Here is an 18,291-nt window from a genome sequence, read left to right on the forward strand (position 1 = left end):
ATATTTATGGCTTTTACTTGTTATCATGACAATGAAATTTTGAGATGTGTGGGAATATATTGACATTTCTTTGCTTTATTTTTGTTTAGATGAAATTGGTAGATTTGCTTTTCCTTAAATAATATCTAGGCACAAAATAAGTAACCTCTTTTGAAAACCAGCCAATTTATGAATGATAGAAATTAGGTCTCACTACCCCTCAGCCCCATCTACCCTACCTAACTTAGATGCTTTGATTTTAGTTTAAGATGTTTAGAAAATTCTACTATCTTTAAATTGACCATGTTGCATGTTATGCCACAGATATTCTTGTATGTCTGATATGATTTTTCAGTTTAGTTAAAACTGATCAATCAAACACTTTTAGAGGCATTTTAAGTGATAATTTTGATCCAAATTTAAACAAAACCATACAGATGTATCCATAAACCATATCCATGTAGCAGAAAACTTAGTTGAGGAAATAGCTGGATAACCAAGCACCACAATGAGTGTTTTCATGGTGGACTTTTAGAAGTGGAATGATGTCAAACCCTCTGTGAAGAAAATCAGAAAAAAGTAAATTAAAATAAGAGTTTGGGCACTTTGTATTTTTTGACAGATCTGTGGACTCTAAACAGTACTTTTGTCACTTTTCTGTTGTTTTGATAAAAATACCCAGACAAAAAGCAAATTAGGGAAGAAAGGGTATATTAGGGCTTACAGTTCCCATGAGGTAGAGTCCATTATGGAGAGGAAGGTATGGCAGTGGGAACGTGAGTCCATTGGAACATATTCATTGTGCACAGGAAGCAGAGAAAAGCAAGTGGGGCCAGGTTATAAAACCTCAAAGCTCTTTCCCAGGGACATACATCCTCTAACGAGGCTCCACCTCCTGAAGGGTCCATAACATTCCCAAACAGTGCTACTCACTAGAGACCAAGTGTTCAAATACATGAGCCTATCAGGTATGTTTCTTATTCAAACCACAACAACTTATAATTTTGAAACAGCTTCTCTTAATTATAAGAGATATTATTTAGGCAGAAGTGCTTATTTTTTCATCCTTAATAAACTACACCTGATCTCTATGGAAAGAGTGATGGTATTTAAATGACATTTGTTAAGAATGTTTTAAGTGTCTTTAATGTGTCCTAACTTTTGTGATAGCAGCTTGGGGTTATGAGGTTATAGAGTTGGAATGTCTTAACTGATGTGTCTTTTCTCACTACTTTTCTCACAAACTTGCCATGCAGCCAGTCTCCAGCAATTGATTTCCGAGACTATGGTGCGGTGGGCTCAAGAGTCTGTCATTGAGGACCCTGAGCTGGTGAGGGCCATGTTTGTGTTGCTGCATCGACAGTATGATGGCATTGGGGGTCTAGTCCGGGCACTGCCAAAGACCTACACTATCAATGGCGTCTCTGTGGAGGATACCATCAACCTGCTTGCATCGCTTGGTCAGATCCGATCCCTGCTGAGTGTGAGGATGGGCAAAGAGGAAGAGAAGCTAATGATTCGCGGATTGGGGTAAGCTATGTAGCCATCGTAATCTTTGTCTTTGTCTATGCATTTCTTCTCATTTCATCAAGTTAGCAATGCATAAGAACACTAATACCAAAGCTCAGACTGGATTATGGGATGGTGTCAAGTATTTTTTTCCCTAGAGATTAAGCTTTTAAACCAAATTACAAAGTTGCTCACTGGTTCATGGGCAACCTGGGTGAGGGTTCATCCCTGAAGAAAACTGACCTTTCATTCCTCAGTACTGTAGAGAGCTCCTCTGTTAGGGTTCTGTCCTTATGAGCCTTCCTCCATCCACACTAGATGTGGACTTATGCAGGTCTTGTACAGGTAATCAGAACAGTTGAGAGTTCCTGGGTATGGTACCCATGTTGTGTCCAGAAGACATTTGGCACAGAATGTATTAACATGTACCTTTTCACATTGAACAATACATTAAAAAATTGATAAGCACAAAGGTCCTTTATTCTGAGCTCTGCTTTACTGCTGTCTCTCCTAATCTTTCTAGGGATATCATGAATAACAAAGTGTTTTACCAGCACCCCAATCTCATGAGGGCTCTTGGAATGCATGAAACAGTGATGGAAGTCATGGTGAATGTCCTTGGAGGTGGGGAGTCTAAGGTAAAGCCTTGACTTCAGAGGTCATGTTTGGTTTAGCCTTCTGTAGTGACTGCAGAGAAACTACAAGAATGATTATTTCTTTAGTTGACTAATGTTTAGGAAACACTAGTTGTCACATGCATGCCCACATGCACACACACACATGCACACACATCCTTCAGTCTAAGAATTGTAGTTAGCTATTTGAATTTTCCTTAATATTGAAAATAAATTCCTGCTCTATGCTTTGTTATTTGTTGTCTCCTAAATGAGTCTACTTAAAGGATATCCAGCAACTTACAAACAGAATATCAGTTTTTTAAAATTAAGTCCCATCTCATCAGAAGTACAAGGTATATACCTGTACTTCAGACTCAGCCATTGATAGGATCCAGACGACAGTGGATGCACTAAATTTCTGAGCGAAATGATCAATGACTGGACAGGATTGTTCTGGAATAGGTTTGTGGTAAGACTTTAGAGTTAAATTTTAAGTATATACAATTTTCAACAAAATCCACAACAGCAGGATGTTTAGAAGAACATAGCGAAGAGCTCCATCATTTCATGTAAATCAGCACAGTTTCATAATCTGACATGCAAAAGCCATGCCTAAATTTAAATCACATGGTATATTCTTTACAATATGTATAAGCCTAGGTTTTCCATGCCCCATGCATACACAAACATATCAAGACCTTCACAGTGTATTGAGTTCAGGAAGAAACATATAGGATAAGGTGAGAGGCATGTGTCAATGCTTACCAGATAGCCCTTCTGGCCAAGACCTTTGCAGGGAAGTGGTGTCTAGGGCAAGGAGGTTGTGAAGCCCTAAAATATCAACAATCACCACAACAATTGATGCTGATAAAAAAAATATCCCATTGTGAGACTACAGGTTATGAACTTACTGTAGTGTATCTTCCCCTTCAATTTCTAAGTTCTTAACATCCATATTTTCTGAATCTTATAAAACAGAATCAGAGGGATTATGTAATTTCCTGGGTAGGCACAGATAATTATACAACCAGGTAGCACAGCTGTGTCTGTGTTAGTCTGACTCTATAGCCAGGCTCAGGCTAGCTGTAAGTTTAGGGCTAATTGAAGATACAATTGGGGATGCAGGTGGGGTTTATGAGTCAGTGTCATTCTTGATGTTTAGCATCTCAAGGAATGAGTGAATCACAGGCTGCATGTTTGAAGGTTCTTAGTGTCTGAATTTGGTTTTCATGGGTGTGGATGGGTTGATAGTGTCATGGTGGCTTCACCTTCTGAGCTCAATCTTATCATTTGTTTCAGCAACTAACTAGATACTCCTTATACAGGAAATCACCTTCCCCAAGATGGTGGCCAACTGTTGCCGTTTTCTCTGTTACTTCTGTCGTATAAGTAGGCAGAATCAGAAAGCCATGTTTGACCATCTCAGTTATTTACTGGAAAACAGCAGTGTTGGTCTTGGTAAGTTAATGTATGATATTAATTTAATCTTTAAAGGAAAAATAAACTGTATAGGAGTAGGAGAGTTGGTTTGGTGATTAAGAACACTCACTTGCTATTCCTGCAAAGCACTGGTGCTCTGTTCCTATAACCCATGTTAGATGGTTCACAACTGCTTGTAACTATAGCTCCAAGAGATCTAGTACCTTCTTCTGGGCTCCACAGGCACCCTTACTCAAGCACGTGTGCACACACTTGCACATACATAATTGCATAAGCATAAATAAAATAAATATGAAAATAAGTTGTATATTAAATTTAAATGTCCATATATGGACAGAGGATGTTCTTGAGAGAGAGAGAGAGAGAGAGAGAGAGAGAGAGAGAGAGAGAGAGAGAGAGAGAAGAAGAAGAAGAAGAAGAAGAAGAAGAAGAAGAAGAAGAAGAAGAAGAAGGAGAGAGACATAGAGACATACACAGAGACAGAGACAGAGAGATTGAATTGGCCAATGGGTGAATGAAGAGGTATTCAGTGTTGCTAATCCCCAGCCAAGTACAAATGAGAACCACAGTGAGTTGTCACCTCACACCTGCTAGAAGACAAATAATAGTAACTATTGACAAGGGTGTAAGGAAATGGAATACCAGAATACTCATAGTGGAAATCATAATTGCTTTAGTTATTATGGAAAACAGTGTGAAGGTACTGGGAAAAGTTAAAAGTAGAATTACAAGGCTCTTAAGATGGCTCATTTGATAAAGACACTTGCCACCAAGCCTGATGACCTGAAATCTATCTCTAGGACCCATGTGGTGGAAGGAGAGAACTGACTCTCAGAAGTTGTCCTCTGTATTCCCCATGTGCACCACGATACGGGTGTACTCATATGTGTATACATGGAAACACCAAATATATAAATATAATACAATTTTAAAAATACAATTAAAATATGATACAACAGTTTGACTTCAGTGTACATGCCCACAGAAGGAAAATCTCTATGTTAAAGGCATGTCTTTACTCCCATACTCATGCCAATACTTTTTCAATAGCCAGGCTATAAAAGGAGTCCCAATGTAATTAAACAGATAGGTAAAAAAATGTGGTTTAGGGGTTGGGGATTTAGCTCAGTGGTAGAGTGCTTGCCTAGCAAGCGCAAGACCCTGGGTTCAATTCTCAGCTCCAAAAAAGAAAGAAAAACAAAAGAAAATGTGGTTTACAAACATAATGCACAATCAGATGGAAATTTCATCAAATGCAGTGGATTGCCTACATATCACATTAAATCAAGTGCCATACACATTAAGGTGGATGCCCTGTGTTCTCACTCTGTGTGAGTCTGAAAACGGAGTCCACTGAAACAGATAGTAGAACTGTGCTTCCTAGGTCCTGGGAGAACTAAACTGAGGACATACCAGTCAAAGGTTATACAACTTTACTATAAGTGGCGGCTTATGCCTGTAATCCCAACGCCCAGGCAACTGAAGCAAGATTATCCTAAATTTGAGATCAACCTGGATGACATAGTGAGTTCTAGGTCAGGCTGAGCTACAGTATGAGATCCTGCATCACCTGTACTCCAGACAAGGCTACCAATTTTGACTTAGATAGTAGGCACATAAGTTAATTTTTCTCACCATTGTGATTAATATCTGACAAGATGCAAATTAAGAAAAGGAAGAGTTTATTCCAGCTCACACTTTGTGGCTCTAAAGTGTTATTGTAGGGAGGCATGGCGGCAGTGGCACTGATGTGGCAGTGGCCAGGAAGCAGAGAGAAAGGAGGATGCAGGCAGCGCTCAGCTGTTCTTACCCTTTTTTATTCAGTCCAAGCCCTCTGCCCATGGAATGGTGCCACCCGTATTTAGGGTGAGTCTTCCCATTCAGTTAACCCAACCTAAAATCACAATCACAGACATGCCCAAAGGTTTGCCACCTGAGAGATTTTTTTATACTGTCTAGTTTATGATCATTTTAAAGGATCATAACACCCAAACACCCAAACACCCAAACACCCAAACATGTGGTTGCTGCAGTCAACAACAGTACTCTGTATTTTTAAAAATTGCTGATCTGAAGTACATCTGAAGTGTTCTCATCACAAAACTTGGTAAGACCCTGAAGTCTTGCATATTCATTATTGCAACTGAGTCCTTTCACAGTTTGAACCTATTTCAGTCACAATAAATGTACATATTTTTAGTTGTCAAAGATAATTACATTGATTCAGGCTAGTATAATATACATGTTACTAGATATTACATGTGGGAAGGTGTATTTTATTACTCTCTATTCCTAGTTCCAGCACAATCCAGGTATTATTTTCTCTTAATTTGAATTAGCTTCACCAGCCATGAGAGGTTCAACCCCCCTGGATGTGGCTGCAGCTTCAGTCATGGACAACAATGAACTTGCCCTCGCTCTGCGGGAGCCAGATCTGGAGAAGGTAAGGCATGCTCCCACCTGGAGTGTCTATGAACTGTACCTTAGGTGCAGCTGTCTTGAGATTACTTCAGTATAAACACCTGTGCTGCTGAAGTGGTATTCCTATCATGGCATGTGACCATGATTCTGTAACATGTCTTATATTTGACTTAATTCTGTCCCCCATTCTGTAACACTGAGTCTGATGAAGATGAAGAAGTTGAGGTTGTCTCTCTTACCACAAGGATTTTCTGTAAAATAGGAACCACCTTTCAATGACTGGTACAGTTTTTTCATGATCTCTGCTGTTTTTATTTAAGAATATAATTTTAGTTTCCCTAAGGATATTTTTGTCCTCTCATATATACATTTTGTATCACACAGACATTCATATGCTCCAGTGAGAATGCCAGTGAAATTGCAAGGCTGGGTGCTCTAAGCTTATCTAACCATGTGCATGGAATGTTCCCCAAAGTTTGGCTGCAGAAGCCCTCCATGTGGTCATTTATTCCTTCTCTAGAGTCCTGTCTGTCATTTACAGATGTGGATCATCTTAAAAGGGTCCCCTCATCCTCTTCCCGGGACTGCTAAAGGCTTCCTGTGTCACTGGATGTAAAAGACACAGTTTACTCTAGTGCCACCCACCCCCATACTGCTCTGCTCCTGTATCTTGCCACAATCTTGTCCCTTCTCTTTGTTCTAGCCACACAGCTCTCACTGCAGCTTAACAAGCCAGGATGTGTCTCTGTCTCAGGGCTTTGTACTCACTGTTCCCTCCACCTGCCAGGTCCTTCCTACCGCTCTTAGCCTGTGGCTCTTTGCCAGATATCTTTTTATCATGACTCCAAAGTCATGTTTGTGATCAGCTCTTCCAAGCTCTGCTATTTAAAGTTGTAAGTTGTTCCTGCCTTCTTTAGCTCTTCCTATTATTTCATGACTTAATTTTCTCTTATTGAAAACATATATACTTACATATGATATATCATGTATATGCATATAAGTATACATTTCATTTGGTTTCAATGACCACTTGTGTCATACATATATGCATACATATATAATGTATATATTCATATAACATTTAATAGGAAAACTTTCCGGGAAATTCAGTTCCATAGCATCTTTGTGATGCAAACATCATAGAATGTACCTTCCTCAAACAAGACATTTGTGGCATCTCCAGAGGCTGTGGTCTTTGAGGATCATGATCATATATGAACTTGATCACCAGTTGATACTGTTATATAGCTCATATGCAGGTTAAAAATTGCTATGTTTATGTGTTTTTTAAAACCCACTCCCCACTGATATTGCTGCTGGTGATGTCAGCCTTTTTTCAAATGCTTGCCCAGCTTCAGAGAAGGTGTTGGTACTGGGGGATACCTGAGTGTACCTGTTACAGGTGTAAGGCTGTGAGCTTTTCCCAAGTCCCCTGACATGCCAGATCAGTGTCAAGAAGTTTCACATCTCTGACTAGCAAAGGGGACTTTGCTCTTATATGTCACTTAAAAATCCTTTTTTGTATAATCCCTTAAAATAATTAATATCTAAACCCTTGATAATACCAAATATAGAGGGATAATGTGGAACAACTGGACACCCCTGCCAAGGAGCTGTTCAATGAATGTTGCACAGTGAGTCTGAAAAACCTCCCAATAGTTTATCAGATTAAACATGCACTCTTTACAATAGACTATACACATAGCCTTCACATTCCTAGGGATTTGCTCAATGGAAAGGAATCCATCATTGTCCACAGCTAAAATACCCACCACTGTACAGATTGGTAATTGAAGCTGTGGACTGTCCATTCATGTGAGGTGGATTGCTATTCAGCAATACAAAATAATTTGGAATTAACTTCTAGTACATTGTGACTAAATCCCAAAGTCATTATACGACTTAAGAAAAGTTAGGTATAGGAAGATACATACCACATAATTCCATGTGTGAATATTATTGAAAAAACAAGCTAATTTGTCCTGAAAGAAAGTAGTTTATTGGGAGCTAGATATATAGGGGAAGGGACTGCAAAGGGGCCTAGGATACCCCGGAAGGAAGATGGAATGGTCTAAGGTATTTTCAGAAATGTGATCCTTTCATACCACATTGAATTCGTACCTTAAGTTGACCATTCTCTTGACCATCACTTGCCTCAATGCTCCTGACATAAAAGCCTTAGCTATAACAATTGTTTCTAAGCTGGATAGAGCTCTGTTTGTCAAGTTATTCTTGTAATTCTTTGTCACCTTTGGCTAGGACTTCTTTGGGGATGGATTTCTTCTTTTTTATTATTATATTTGTGTTTTAAATTTACACATCAGCCATGGGTTCCCCTGTCCTTCCCCCTCCCGCCCCTGCTTCCACCTTCCCCCCAATCCTCCCCCCCCATTCCCATTTCCTCCAGGGCCAAGACTCCCCTGGGGATTCAGCTCAACCTGGAAGATTCAGTCTAGGCAGGTCCAGTCCCCTCCTTCCAGGCTCAGCAAAGTGTCCCTGTGTAAGCCCAAGGTTCCAAACAGCCAGCTCATGCACTAAGGACAGGTCCGGGTCCCACAGACTGGGTGCCTCCCAAACAGTTCAAGCTATTCAATTGTCTCACTTATCCAGAGGGCCTGATCCAGCTGGGGGCTCCACAGCTTTTGGTTCATAATTCATGTGTTTCCATTAGTTTGGCTATTTGTCCCTGTGCTTTTTCCAATCTTGGTCTCAACAATTCACACTCTTACAGTCCCTCCTCTTTCTTGACAATTGGACTCCTGGAGCTCCACCTGGGGCCTGGCCAAGGATCTCTGCTTCCACTTCCATCAGTTATTGGATGAGAGTTCCAGCACGACTATTAGGGTGTTTGGCCATCTGATCACCAGACTAGGTCAGATCAGGCTTTCTCTCGACCATTGCCAGTAGTCTACAAAGGATGTATCATTGTGGATTTCTGGGGACCTCTCTAGCACTTCGCTTCTTCCTGTTCTCATGTGGTTTTCATTTATCATGGTCTGTAATACCTTGTTCTCACTTTCTGTTCTTGATCCAGCTGGGATCTCCTGCTCCCCTAAGCTCTCTTTCCCTCGAACCTTGCCCTTCATTACTCCCACTGTCGTCCAGGTTGTTCATGTAGATCTCATCCATTTCTCTGTCATTGGGTGATCCCTGTGTCTTTCCTAAGGTCCCGTTTTCTAGGTAGCCTCCCTGGAGTTATGTAGCCGTCTAGTCATCTTTGTTTTACATCTAGTATCCTCCTATGAGTGAGTACATACCATGTTTGTCTTTCTGAGTCTGGGTTACCTCACTCAGGATGATTTTTTCCAGATCCATCTATTTGCCTACAAATCTCATGATGTCATTGTTTTTCTCTGCTGAGTAGTACTTCATTGTGTATATGTACCATATTTTCTTTATCCATTCTTCAGTTGACAGGCATCTAGTTTGTTTCCAGGTTCTGGCTATTACAAACAATGCTGATATGAACATAGCTGAGCAAATGCCCTTGTGGTATGATTGAGCATTCCTTGGGTATATGCCCAAGAGTGGTATAGCTGGGTCTTAAGGGAGATAGATTCCCAATTTTCTAAGTATGTGCCATATTGATTTCTAAAATGGCTGTACAATCTTGCATTCCTACCAGCAGTGGAGGATCAAAACGACTCTGAGATACCACCTTACACCTGTCAGAATGGCTAAGATCAAAAACACAGAAGACAGCTTATGCTGGAGAGGATGTGGAGCAAGGATGGATTTCTTCTTATGTCTCAATGCTACATGAAATGTTATGCACTGTTAGTATGCTTATGAAATGAAATATTTTAAAAGATCAACCAAGCAGGCATTTTTCATGTGCTCATTTCTATAGCACTGAAAAGTAGTACTGATGGGCAGGCTGAGCATCTCTTAACTATGATGCTTGAAAGCCATCGTGGTTCAGATGTTAGTGTTTTCTGGATTACAAAAAATTAGCACACACACGTAATGAAATATTTGATTCAGTGTTTTTAGTGCACCTGCCTTTTGAATGTGACCTGTCATTTGAAATCAGAGGTAGACTTTTTTGGTTTGTGACTTCATGGCAGTGTTTAAAATTTTTTAGACATCACAGCTTTGGGGATTTTAGATTTTTGGATTGCAGATAGTCAGTGTATATATCAAGATTTTATGGATGCTGATACTGACTTGAGGAGCATAAATATTGTGCTCAAAATGATGCACCCTGTGGGTAAGACATGTCTAATCAGAGCTGAGGAGATCTGCCTCCAAGTTAGGGGTACCCCACTTAAGAACCTTCTCATCCTTGCCCCACCATTGAATGGATGACTGAATCACTTCTCTCCAAGATGCTTTTGTATCTCAAACAGGAGTTCCTGCATTCAGATGGTTTTATAGTCCCCTCTTTACCAGCTGAGCTATGGGAGGATGCACTCAGGTGGTTTTTAATTGGACCAGAGGTCATTAGATATTCAGAGGTATTCAGATATTATGACTTTTGTATGCCAAGTTCTTGAGTTATGTGGTATGGAATTCAAGAACATTATTTTCTTATAGAATTCATTCATAATTTTGATGGCTACATTTTGTTGTATTTTAGTATGTATTATTCCTTTTAAAGTTTAACTAGAGAGAATTTATGTTAGTTATAATGATGTTAAAAAGAATTGTAAAGAGAATACATTTGTTAGGGCTGGAGAAATGGCTCAGTGGTAAGAGTGATTGCTGCTCTTTCAAAGGACTCAACTTCTGTTCCCAGCATGCACATCAAGTTGATAGTTGCCTGCAACTCCAAATCTAGGAGATCCAATTCTCTTCTCTGGCTCCCTTGGGAATCTGCACTTAGGCATACATATACATATGTTTTAAACCACCCCTGGATAATCTCATTCTTCAGACTTGGTTTAGGCTCATGTTACTTCCAAATGAAGGCTGACCCCTTGCTTATTATTTGTTTATAGGTAGTTCGCTATCTGGCTGGCTGTGGGCTGCAGAGCTGTCAGATGTTGGTGTCTAAGGGTTACCCAGACATTGGGTGGAATCCAGTTGAAGGAGAGAGATACCTCGACTTTCTCAGATTTGCTGTTTTCTGTAACGGTAGGACATGACTGCTTGAGGACACATAAAACTGCATGAAAATAAGGGTTCTGGGGCTGGAGAGATGGCTCAGTGGTTAAGATCACTTAACAACTCTAATAAAGGACCCAAGTTTAGTTTCCAGCACCCATATAGGACAGCCCACAACTGCTTGTAACTCCAGTTTCAAGAGATCTGACACCCCCTTATGGGGCATCTGCACTCTTATGCACACATAGACGTATATATGCATAATTAAAATAAAAATTAATGTTTTTTAAATGTAAAGAAAACAATGGGTCATCATAGCATTTTCATACAGGAAATGAATATGAGATTGCACATTTTATTTAATAAATAGTTTTCATTCCACAGCAATAACAAATACTATATATTTTTTACATGGATTATACTTTAATTGTTTAATTTGAAATCTGCACGTACCTTCTAGATATTTGCATTTGGGTCTTAAGGGTTGAGATTGCAGTACCTTCTCCAATAACAAATAGTTTGTCTCTGCAATATTTTGCTTTACTTGGAAAATATTATCAAAGAAAGTAACTTATGGTGTGTAGTATGCATATCTGTCATTTTTTCATTGCTATGACAGAATACTTGATAGAGGCACATTGAGGGAGGAACTTAATCAGTCTATCACTGCAGAGAAGGTGACTACAGTGGCTTAGTCTATGGCTGGCAGGAGCTTGCAATGCAGCTTCCTATGTAGCACCAACCAGGAAATAAGAGTGGGAGCTAGGGTATAGCTGGAGGTAGAATTTCCTTCAAGGCCCTTGCTGACAGCCTGTAATAGCCAGCTATGCCCCGGGTTCCAAGATTCCCAAGACAGTAGTGTCTCGTGGGGATAAATATCCAGACACACAAGTCTCTGTGGGTCATTCAACATGCAGACCATAACAATATATATATATATATATGAGTTGTGATCTGTGTTGAGTGTTGAATTTATGGGCCGGTGAGATGGCTCAGTAGATAAAGGTGCTTGCTGCCAAGGCTGACCTCTCGACTTCTATCCCTGAAACCCACAGGGTAGAAGGAGAGAAACCATTTCTGCACGTTGTTCTCTGGCTTCCACGTGGTGTATGAACTGACCTCCCCCATAAATAAATGTAATCTAAAAGCTGAATTTAATATTATAGTATATTTCTAAGGTATATCTGTTTCTTTAAGTGAGAAATGCTTATGATATATGGTCCCTGGAAGTCTTATATTGTGTTTACATTACTCTTTTGACTGCAGGGGAGAGTGTGGAAGAGAATGCAAATGTTGTGGTGAGGTTGCTCATCCGGAGGCCCGAGTGCTTTGGTCCTGCCTTGAGAGGGGAAGGTGGCAATGGCCTCCTTGCAGCCATGGAAGAAGCCATAAAAATAGCTGAGGATCCTTCTAGAGATGGCCCCTCCCCAACCAGTGGATCCAGCAAAACCCTGTAGGTCTACCATGCACACCCTCAGCAAATGCTATCAGCCCACCAAGGTTGACATGTATTTGACATTCTGCTAATTACCATTTTACTGTCTGACACTCAAGAGATTCCCCATTGAAAACTGAGTGTCTTAAACAAGAAGAGTGTGGAGTTGGCTGTTAGACTAGGCTAAATGAATGAAGATATGGGCTGGAGAGATTGTGTGGATTTAGGAGATGCATTTTGTGGGTATTTTCAGGCTTTCTAGACAAAGAGCACAGTTCAGAAGCTTTTCTCATTGACATTGGGATGTATGTTATCATCTACAAGGTGTTTGGCCATATTAGAGCTATCCTGAGATAATACAGCCTACAGGCCACAGGCAGCAAGTACATTTATCTACTGAGCCATCTCACCGGCCCATAAATTCAACACTCAACACATATCATACATACACCTGCACAGTATAGATGATGGAAGGTAAGCCTCTGAAACTTGAGTCAGGTCCAGTGGTAGTGAGATGATTGTGTGTGTGTGTGTGTGTGTGTGTGTGTGTGTGTGTGTGTGTTTATACGTATGTGTACATACCTACTTGTGCAGGCATCAGAGGGAGGGACTATTTGTTCTGCTCTGTCACTTTTTACCTTATTCTCTGAGACAGAGTCACCCATTGGATTGTAGGCTGGCAGCTCACAAGCCATAGTAATCTTCCTGAATATGCTCCTCCCCCAGCACTTGGGTTACAGACATATGTGATCATGCCTGGCATTTTATGTATGTCCTAGTGATTTGAACTGAAGTCCTAATGCTTATGATGCAAGCTCTCTTTCCTGCTGAGCCATCTTTCCAGTTTTCCAAGATGAGTTCTTATAATGTTATCAGGTAGAGAAAGAGACCTTTAGTAAGGGAGTGGGGATTCAGCCAGGTGAGTAAGATGGTAGCATCCAGGAAAACAGACATAATTCTGAGGAGCAGGATGCTTGGTTAATGTACTAGAGATAGATGTGTGGCAGAAGACATTGATACTGGTTTCTAGTAGGGCACTAAGGCAATGCAGATGGGCATGTGTCATATGAGTCCTTACCTTTATAGTCTTTTAACCTGTGGAGGTGAATGTCCTCAGAGGAGGTCAAACACCCACACTGCTAGTGCAACTATAAAGATAAAACATAGGGCTCAGAGGGGACAGACTTGCAAGTAAACTTTAGTCGTGGAAGAGGCATAGAGCTAATGTGGTTTATCAGGTAGACATAGATGGTTAAGGTAGTCCTTAGCTGATCTCACAGTGGGAAGTACATCCAGAGAGCTCAGGCCAGGACCATGTTAGCCAGTGTGTACACAAAAGCTTGAGACCTCCCTCATGGGCATATAAGGCTACTACTCACTGTCACTCTGCAGCAAGGAAGGACATGGGCTCCAAAGGCTGTCCACATTTGAATTTTATCAGCAAGATAATGGAATTTTTGCAGAAAGAAACAGACTATATTGACTATGGGTGGTGGAGAGAGGGTAGGGCAATTGGTTTGGGATGTGAGTAAATGAAGTAATATTTCTAAATATAACTCCAGATCAAACAGTATACATGGGGTCTGACATATGTTATCATATATGATAACTTTGGTTACCCTTTCTCTATTTGAGTACTACTTAGAAAAACACTCTTAAACTTATTTCACAATGGTCTTTCCACCATTTATTTTGTAACATCCTGTCTGTCATTAGAAATGAACACTATATATATATATATATATATATATATGTTGTAGCTGTGTATGTAATTCTCTATATGTGACATAAAAGCAAAAAGAAACTATTTGGGAGGTAGCAGGTTGATGAGAGAATGAAAATGAAAAAAAGTAGATTGTTGTACATTTTTGAAAATACCATAATGAAAGCCATTTGTTTGTACACTAGCTAAAAAGAGTAACAGAAAAAAGAAGCAAAGAGGCTGGAGAGATGGCTTGGTGGTTAAGAGCACTCGCTGTTCTTCCAGAGACCTCCTGTGTTTGGTTCTCAGCAGCTCAAAACTGCATGTAATTCAAGTTTTGGAGCATCTAGCGCCTTGCTCTGGCCTTCAAGGGCATTGCAGACATGGCTACATTCACACACACACACACACACACACACACACACACACACACACACTCATAAATAAAAAGAAAATAAATCTTTACAATTGAAAAAAAGGAAATGATCAGAATTCACCAAATGAGCAATCGTCCCCCTTTCCCTGCCAGGAATCTTGATACGCCCTTGCAATGTGTTCTTGGTAATAGAGTCCCAATTCTGATCCTTAACTCTTGGTTATTTTGTTTGAACAATATCTCACTGGTGTATCTGAGATGTGTGATAATACTGATGGGGAAAGGGCACGCCCTCTCCTCTGAGCACTGCACCTTCATTTACTTTCTATTTCTTTTGGAAAAAAAAAATGCCCAAAAGTGATACAGAAGAGGAGGAAGATGACGCCATCCACATGGGGAATGCAATCATGACCTTCTATGCAGCTTTGATTGACTTGCTGGGTCGCTGCGCTCCTGAAATGCACGTGAGTCTGTTTGGGGGCTGGAGGGCAGCAATCTTGATACAGTCATCAGTGCTAGAACATCATGGGTGGCAGAGCTCACAGCAGCATCCTGAACTAGTAATATTCACGCTCCATTAGAAATAATGGCTGTGGCCTAATTACTGAACAAGTGTTTGTTTAGTTGGAAATGTCTCATTGGCTATAAAAATTAGTAATGAGATTTTTCAGTACAAGTCATTAATGGGATATATAGTCACCCATATGTGACTTTAAAACTCATGTGACCTCCTTGCATTTTAAGAAGAGAATATATTTTCCCTGTATAGTTCCCTCTTTTGGACATCCACTGTTTCCATCAATAATTGATTCCTTTCTTATAATGCTTATCTCTACATGAGTAGAGGTGGGCAATATTAATTTCAAAACTAAGGTAGACATAGTTGTTGAGAGCTCATATGTGTAGCATCCCAGTCATGTTGTAGCAGCCTCTTAGTCTTCTGGTCCATAGAGACTTTCTACCCTCCTCTTCCACAATGCTCCCTGAGCCTTGCGTATAGTGTAGGGGAAAGAAAGTCATTTTCTTTGGGAGCTAGCCAGTAGGTTTCCCATGTCTTTGTGGATGGCCTTACATCCATGCACATATGGGCAGCACAAATTTGATTAAGTGAGTTATTAAGTTTTTTTAAGGAGACATGTATTTGTAAGACATGTTGGATGGGATAGAGGGAGTTCACAGAATGCAAATGATGGTGAATATGATTGACACATTTATACATGTATGAAATTTTAGAAGAAGAAATAAACTTGCAAGTCCATATTTCAGCCAGGATAAACATGAAGCCGTAGCAGATGGCTTGCAGCTTATCTCATTCCCCTGCCCTTGGTACCTCTGCTTGCTTTCAGCTCTGTTATTTTGTGGTCTTTTCTTTAAGTTCATATGATAAAACCTACTTGAGGTTCTCTTCTGTTGTAACCTGAGAAGAACTACAGAATAGAGAACTATTAGAATATTAGAAAGCTTAGAACATTTTAAAGCTTATTTTTATTAATAATTAATTAGTTAGTTAATTAATTAATGTTTCCCAGCCTGATCATAGTTTTTCCTCCCTCTCTTCTCTCCTCTTAGTCCTCCCCCTCCAACCTCCCCTCTTCAACCCCATCCGCTCCCCCTTTCTCTTCAGAAAGGGGCAGGCCTCCCGTGTATATCAGCCAGCTGTGGTATATCAAGTTGCAGTATGACTAGGCACTTACTCTCCTATTAAGGCCAGACAGGGCAACCCAGTAGGAGGAAAGGGTCACAAAAGCAGGTAACAGTCAGAGAACTCCTGCTCCCCCTGTTAGGAGACCCACAAGAAGACCAAGACAGACAACTGTAACATATATGCAGAGGGCTTAGGTCAATCCAACGCAGGCTCTGTGATTGGTGTTTCACTTTCTGTGAGCCCTTATGAGCCCAGGTTAGTTGATTCTGATTTTCTTGTGGTGTCCATGGCCCCTCTGGTTCTCACAATCCTTCCTCATCCTCTTCCACAGGATTCCATAAGGTCCACCTAATGTCTCTGCATCTGTTTCTATCTGTTGCTAAGTGAAGCCTCTCGGATAATGATTGGGCTAGACAACAATCTACAAGTATAGCAGAATACTATTAGGAATCATTTCATTGACATTTTTTGCCATTTATGTTTGATTCTATCACAGGTCTCTGGGCTGTCGAGTTTCTGGGTCCTGCCTTCCCAGCAGTGTCAGGGGTGGGCTATTTCTCATGGTATGGGTTTCAAGTTGGTCTAGTCATAGGTTGGCCATTCCCATAATTTTCATGCCACCGTTATCCCAGCATATCTTGTAGGCAGGAAAAATGTTTGGTTAAAGATTATGTGGCTGGGCTGGAGTCCCAGTCTCTCTATTCTAAGTCTTACTTGGTTACAGAAGATGGCCAGTTCAGGCTCCCTCTCCCCCATTGCTAGGAGTCTTAGATAGGGTCAACATCATAGATCCTTGGGAGTTTCCATTGCACTAGGTTTCTAGCTCATCCCAGAGGTGTTCCCTGATTTAAGTTGTCTTTCCCAATACTCTCTGCCTCCATGTTCCCCAACCTCATCCTTCCTGTTCCCATGCCCACCCACCCATTCAGACCTCTTCTCTTCATCCACCTATGATGGGGATGTCTATTATATTTCCCCTTCATAGTGTGATTAATGTGTCCCCCGCTTTAGCCCTCCTTGGAAGGACAAAAATAATTTTTTAACCCAGCCTCTGCTATGGCGTGATTTTTTTCACGTTGGTAACTGGGAATGGATGATGGAAGATCCATGTGCTAGAGAAAGTTGTAGATTAAAACATGGCTGCTCATACAGTTTGTATCTTTGCCTGTCTCAAGGAAAAAACTAGAGGAACTAGGAAAGAAATTGTAATAATATATAGAAGCTTTCAGTGTTATTGTCATGCCCATGTTAAGGATCTGGAAATACTAAAATGGATTAATGATGACTTACTCACCTTGCCTCTTCTGAAGTTCAGCCAACTTTATGGTTATTAGTTGAGCCCTCTACTAGGCCATGACTCTCACTTGCTTTTCCTGCCTTGTGGTGAAGGTAGTAGATGTTGGTTCTGGCTATAGAGAGCTGTGGTTATTCCAGAAACCCACTGAGATTCTTGACTATCCTGATCCACTGGTATCATGGAAACTTCCTCAGCCAGAAGTCTTAAAAGGAACTGACCCCCCTCCTCCAAGAATCAGGGTGAAATATGGATAGAAATAAAACTAATTTCCAATCTCAAGAACAGAAAGAGGCTAAATAAACCACAAACACTAGTTTATTTTCAGTTGCTGGAAATGATGGCTGTTTTATTGTGTTGTTTCTCTGGTTATTGGTAGGTATATGTATGTATGTATGTATGTATGTATGTATTTATTTATTTATTTATTTATTTATTTATTTTCGAGACAGGGTTTCTCTGTGTAGTTTTGCGCCTTTCCTGGAACTTGCTTTGTAGACCAGGCTGGCCTCAAACTCACAGAGATCTGCCTGGCTCTGCCTCCTGAGTGTTGGGACTAAAGGTATGCATCACTACTGCCCGGCGGTATATGTAATTTTAGGAGTAATTGTTCATAAACTTATCTGATTTTCAGTTTGTTTTGGTACCCCAAACATTGTTTAAAAAATCATCTTTTTGGCAAACCAGATGGCCTTTACTATAGTGTATATAACCTAGTATTTCCTCTTATTTAGGGGAACTGTAAGATGTGATTGCCTACCTATGTGTCTGAGATGGCAGTTTCTGAGAGATGGCTAGCTTTATGCATATTCAGGAAGGACAACTGC

General features: G+C 40.4%; 1 protein-coding gene across 9 annotated transcripts in view; it reads left to right on the plus strand.

Annotated features, from left to right (window-relative positions):
- Ryr2 (ryanodine receptor 2) overlaps positions 1 to 18,291 on the plus strand; it is a 596,457-nt gene that overhangs the window by 406,187 nt on the left and 171,979 nt on the right. For all 9 annotated transcript variants that reach the window (XM_036187934.1, XM_036187935.1, XM_036187936.1 and 6 more), the window contains 7 exons: positions 1,236 to 1,509; positions 2,012 to 2,126; positions 3,431 to 3,563; positions 5,885 to 5,988; positions 10,907 to 11,042; positions 12,279 to 12,465; positions 14,884 to 14,989. In XM_036187934.1, the coding sequence (XP_036043827.1) occupies positions 1,236 to 1,509; positions 2,012 to 2,126; positions 3,431 to 3,563; positions 5,885 to 5,988; positions 10,907 to 11,042; positions 12,279 to 12,465; positions 14,884 to 14,989 (1,055 nt within the window). The remainder of the gene's footprint in view (positions 1 to 1,235; positions 1,510 to 2,011; positions 2,127 to 3,430; positions 3,564 to 5,884; positions 5,989 to 10,906; positions 11,043 to 12,278; positions 12,466 to 14,883; positions 14,990 to 18,291) is intronic.

Source organism: Onychomys torridus, chromosome 5 (genome assembly GCF_903995425.1).
Source record: "Onychomys torridus chromosome 5, mOncTor1.1, whole genome shotgun sequence".
Lineage (NCBI taxonomy): Eukaryota > Metazoa > Chordata > Mammalia > Rodentia > Cricetidae > Onychomys > Onychomys torridus.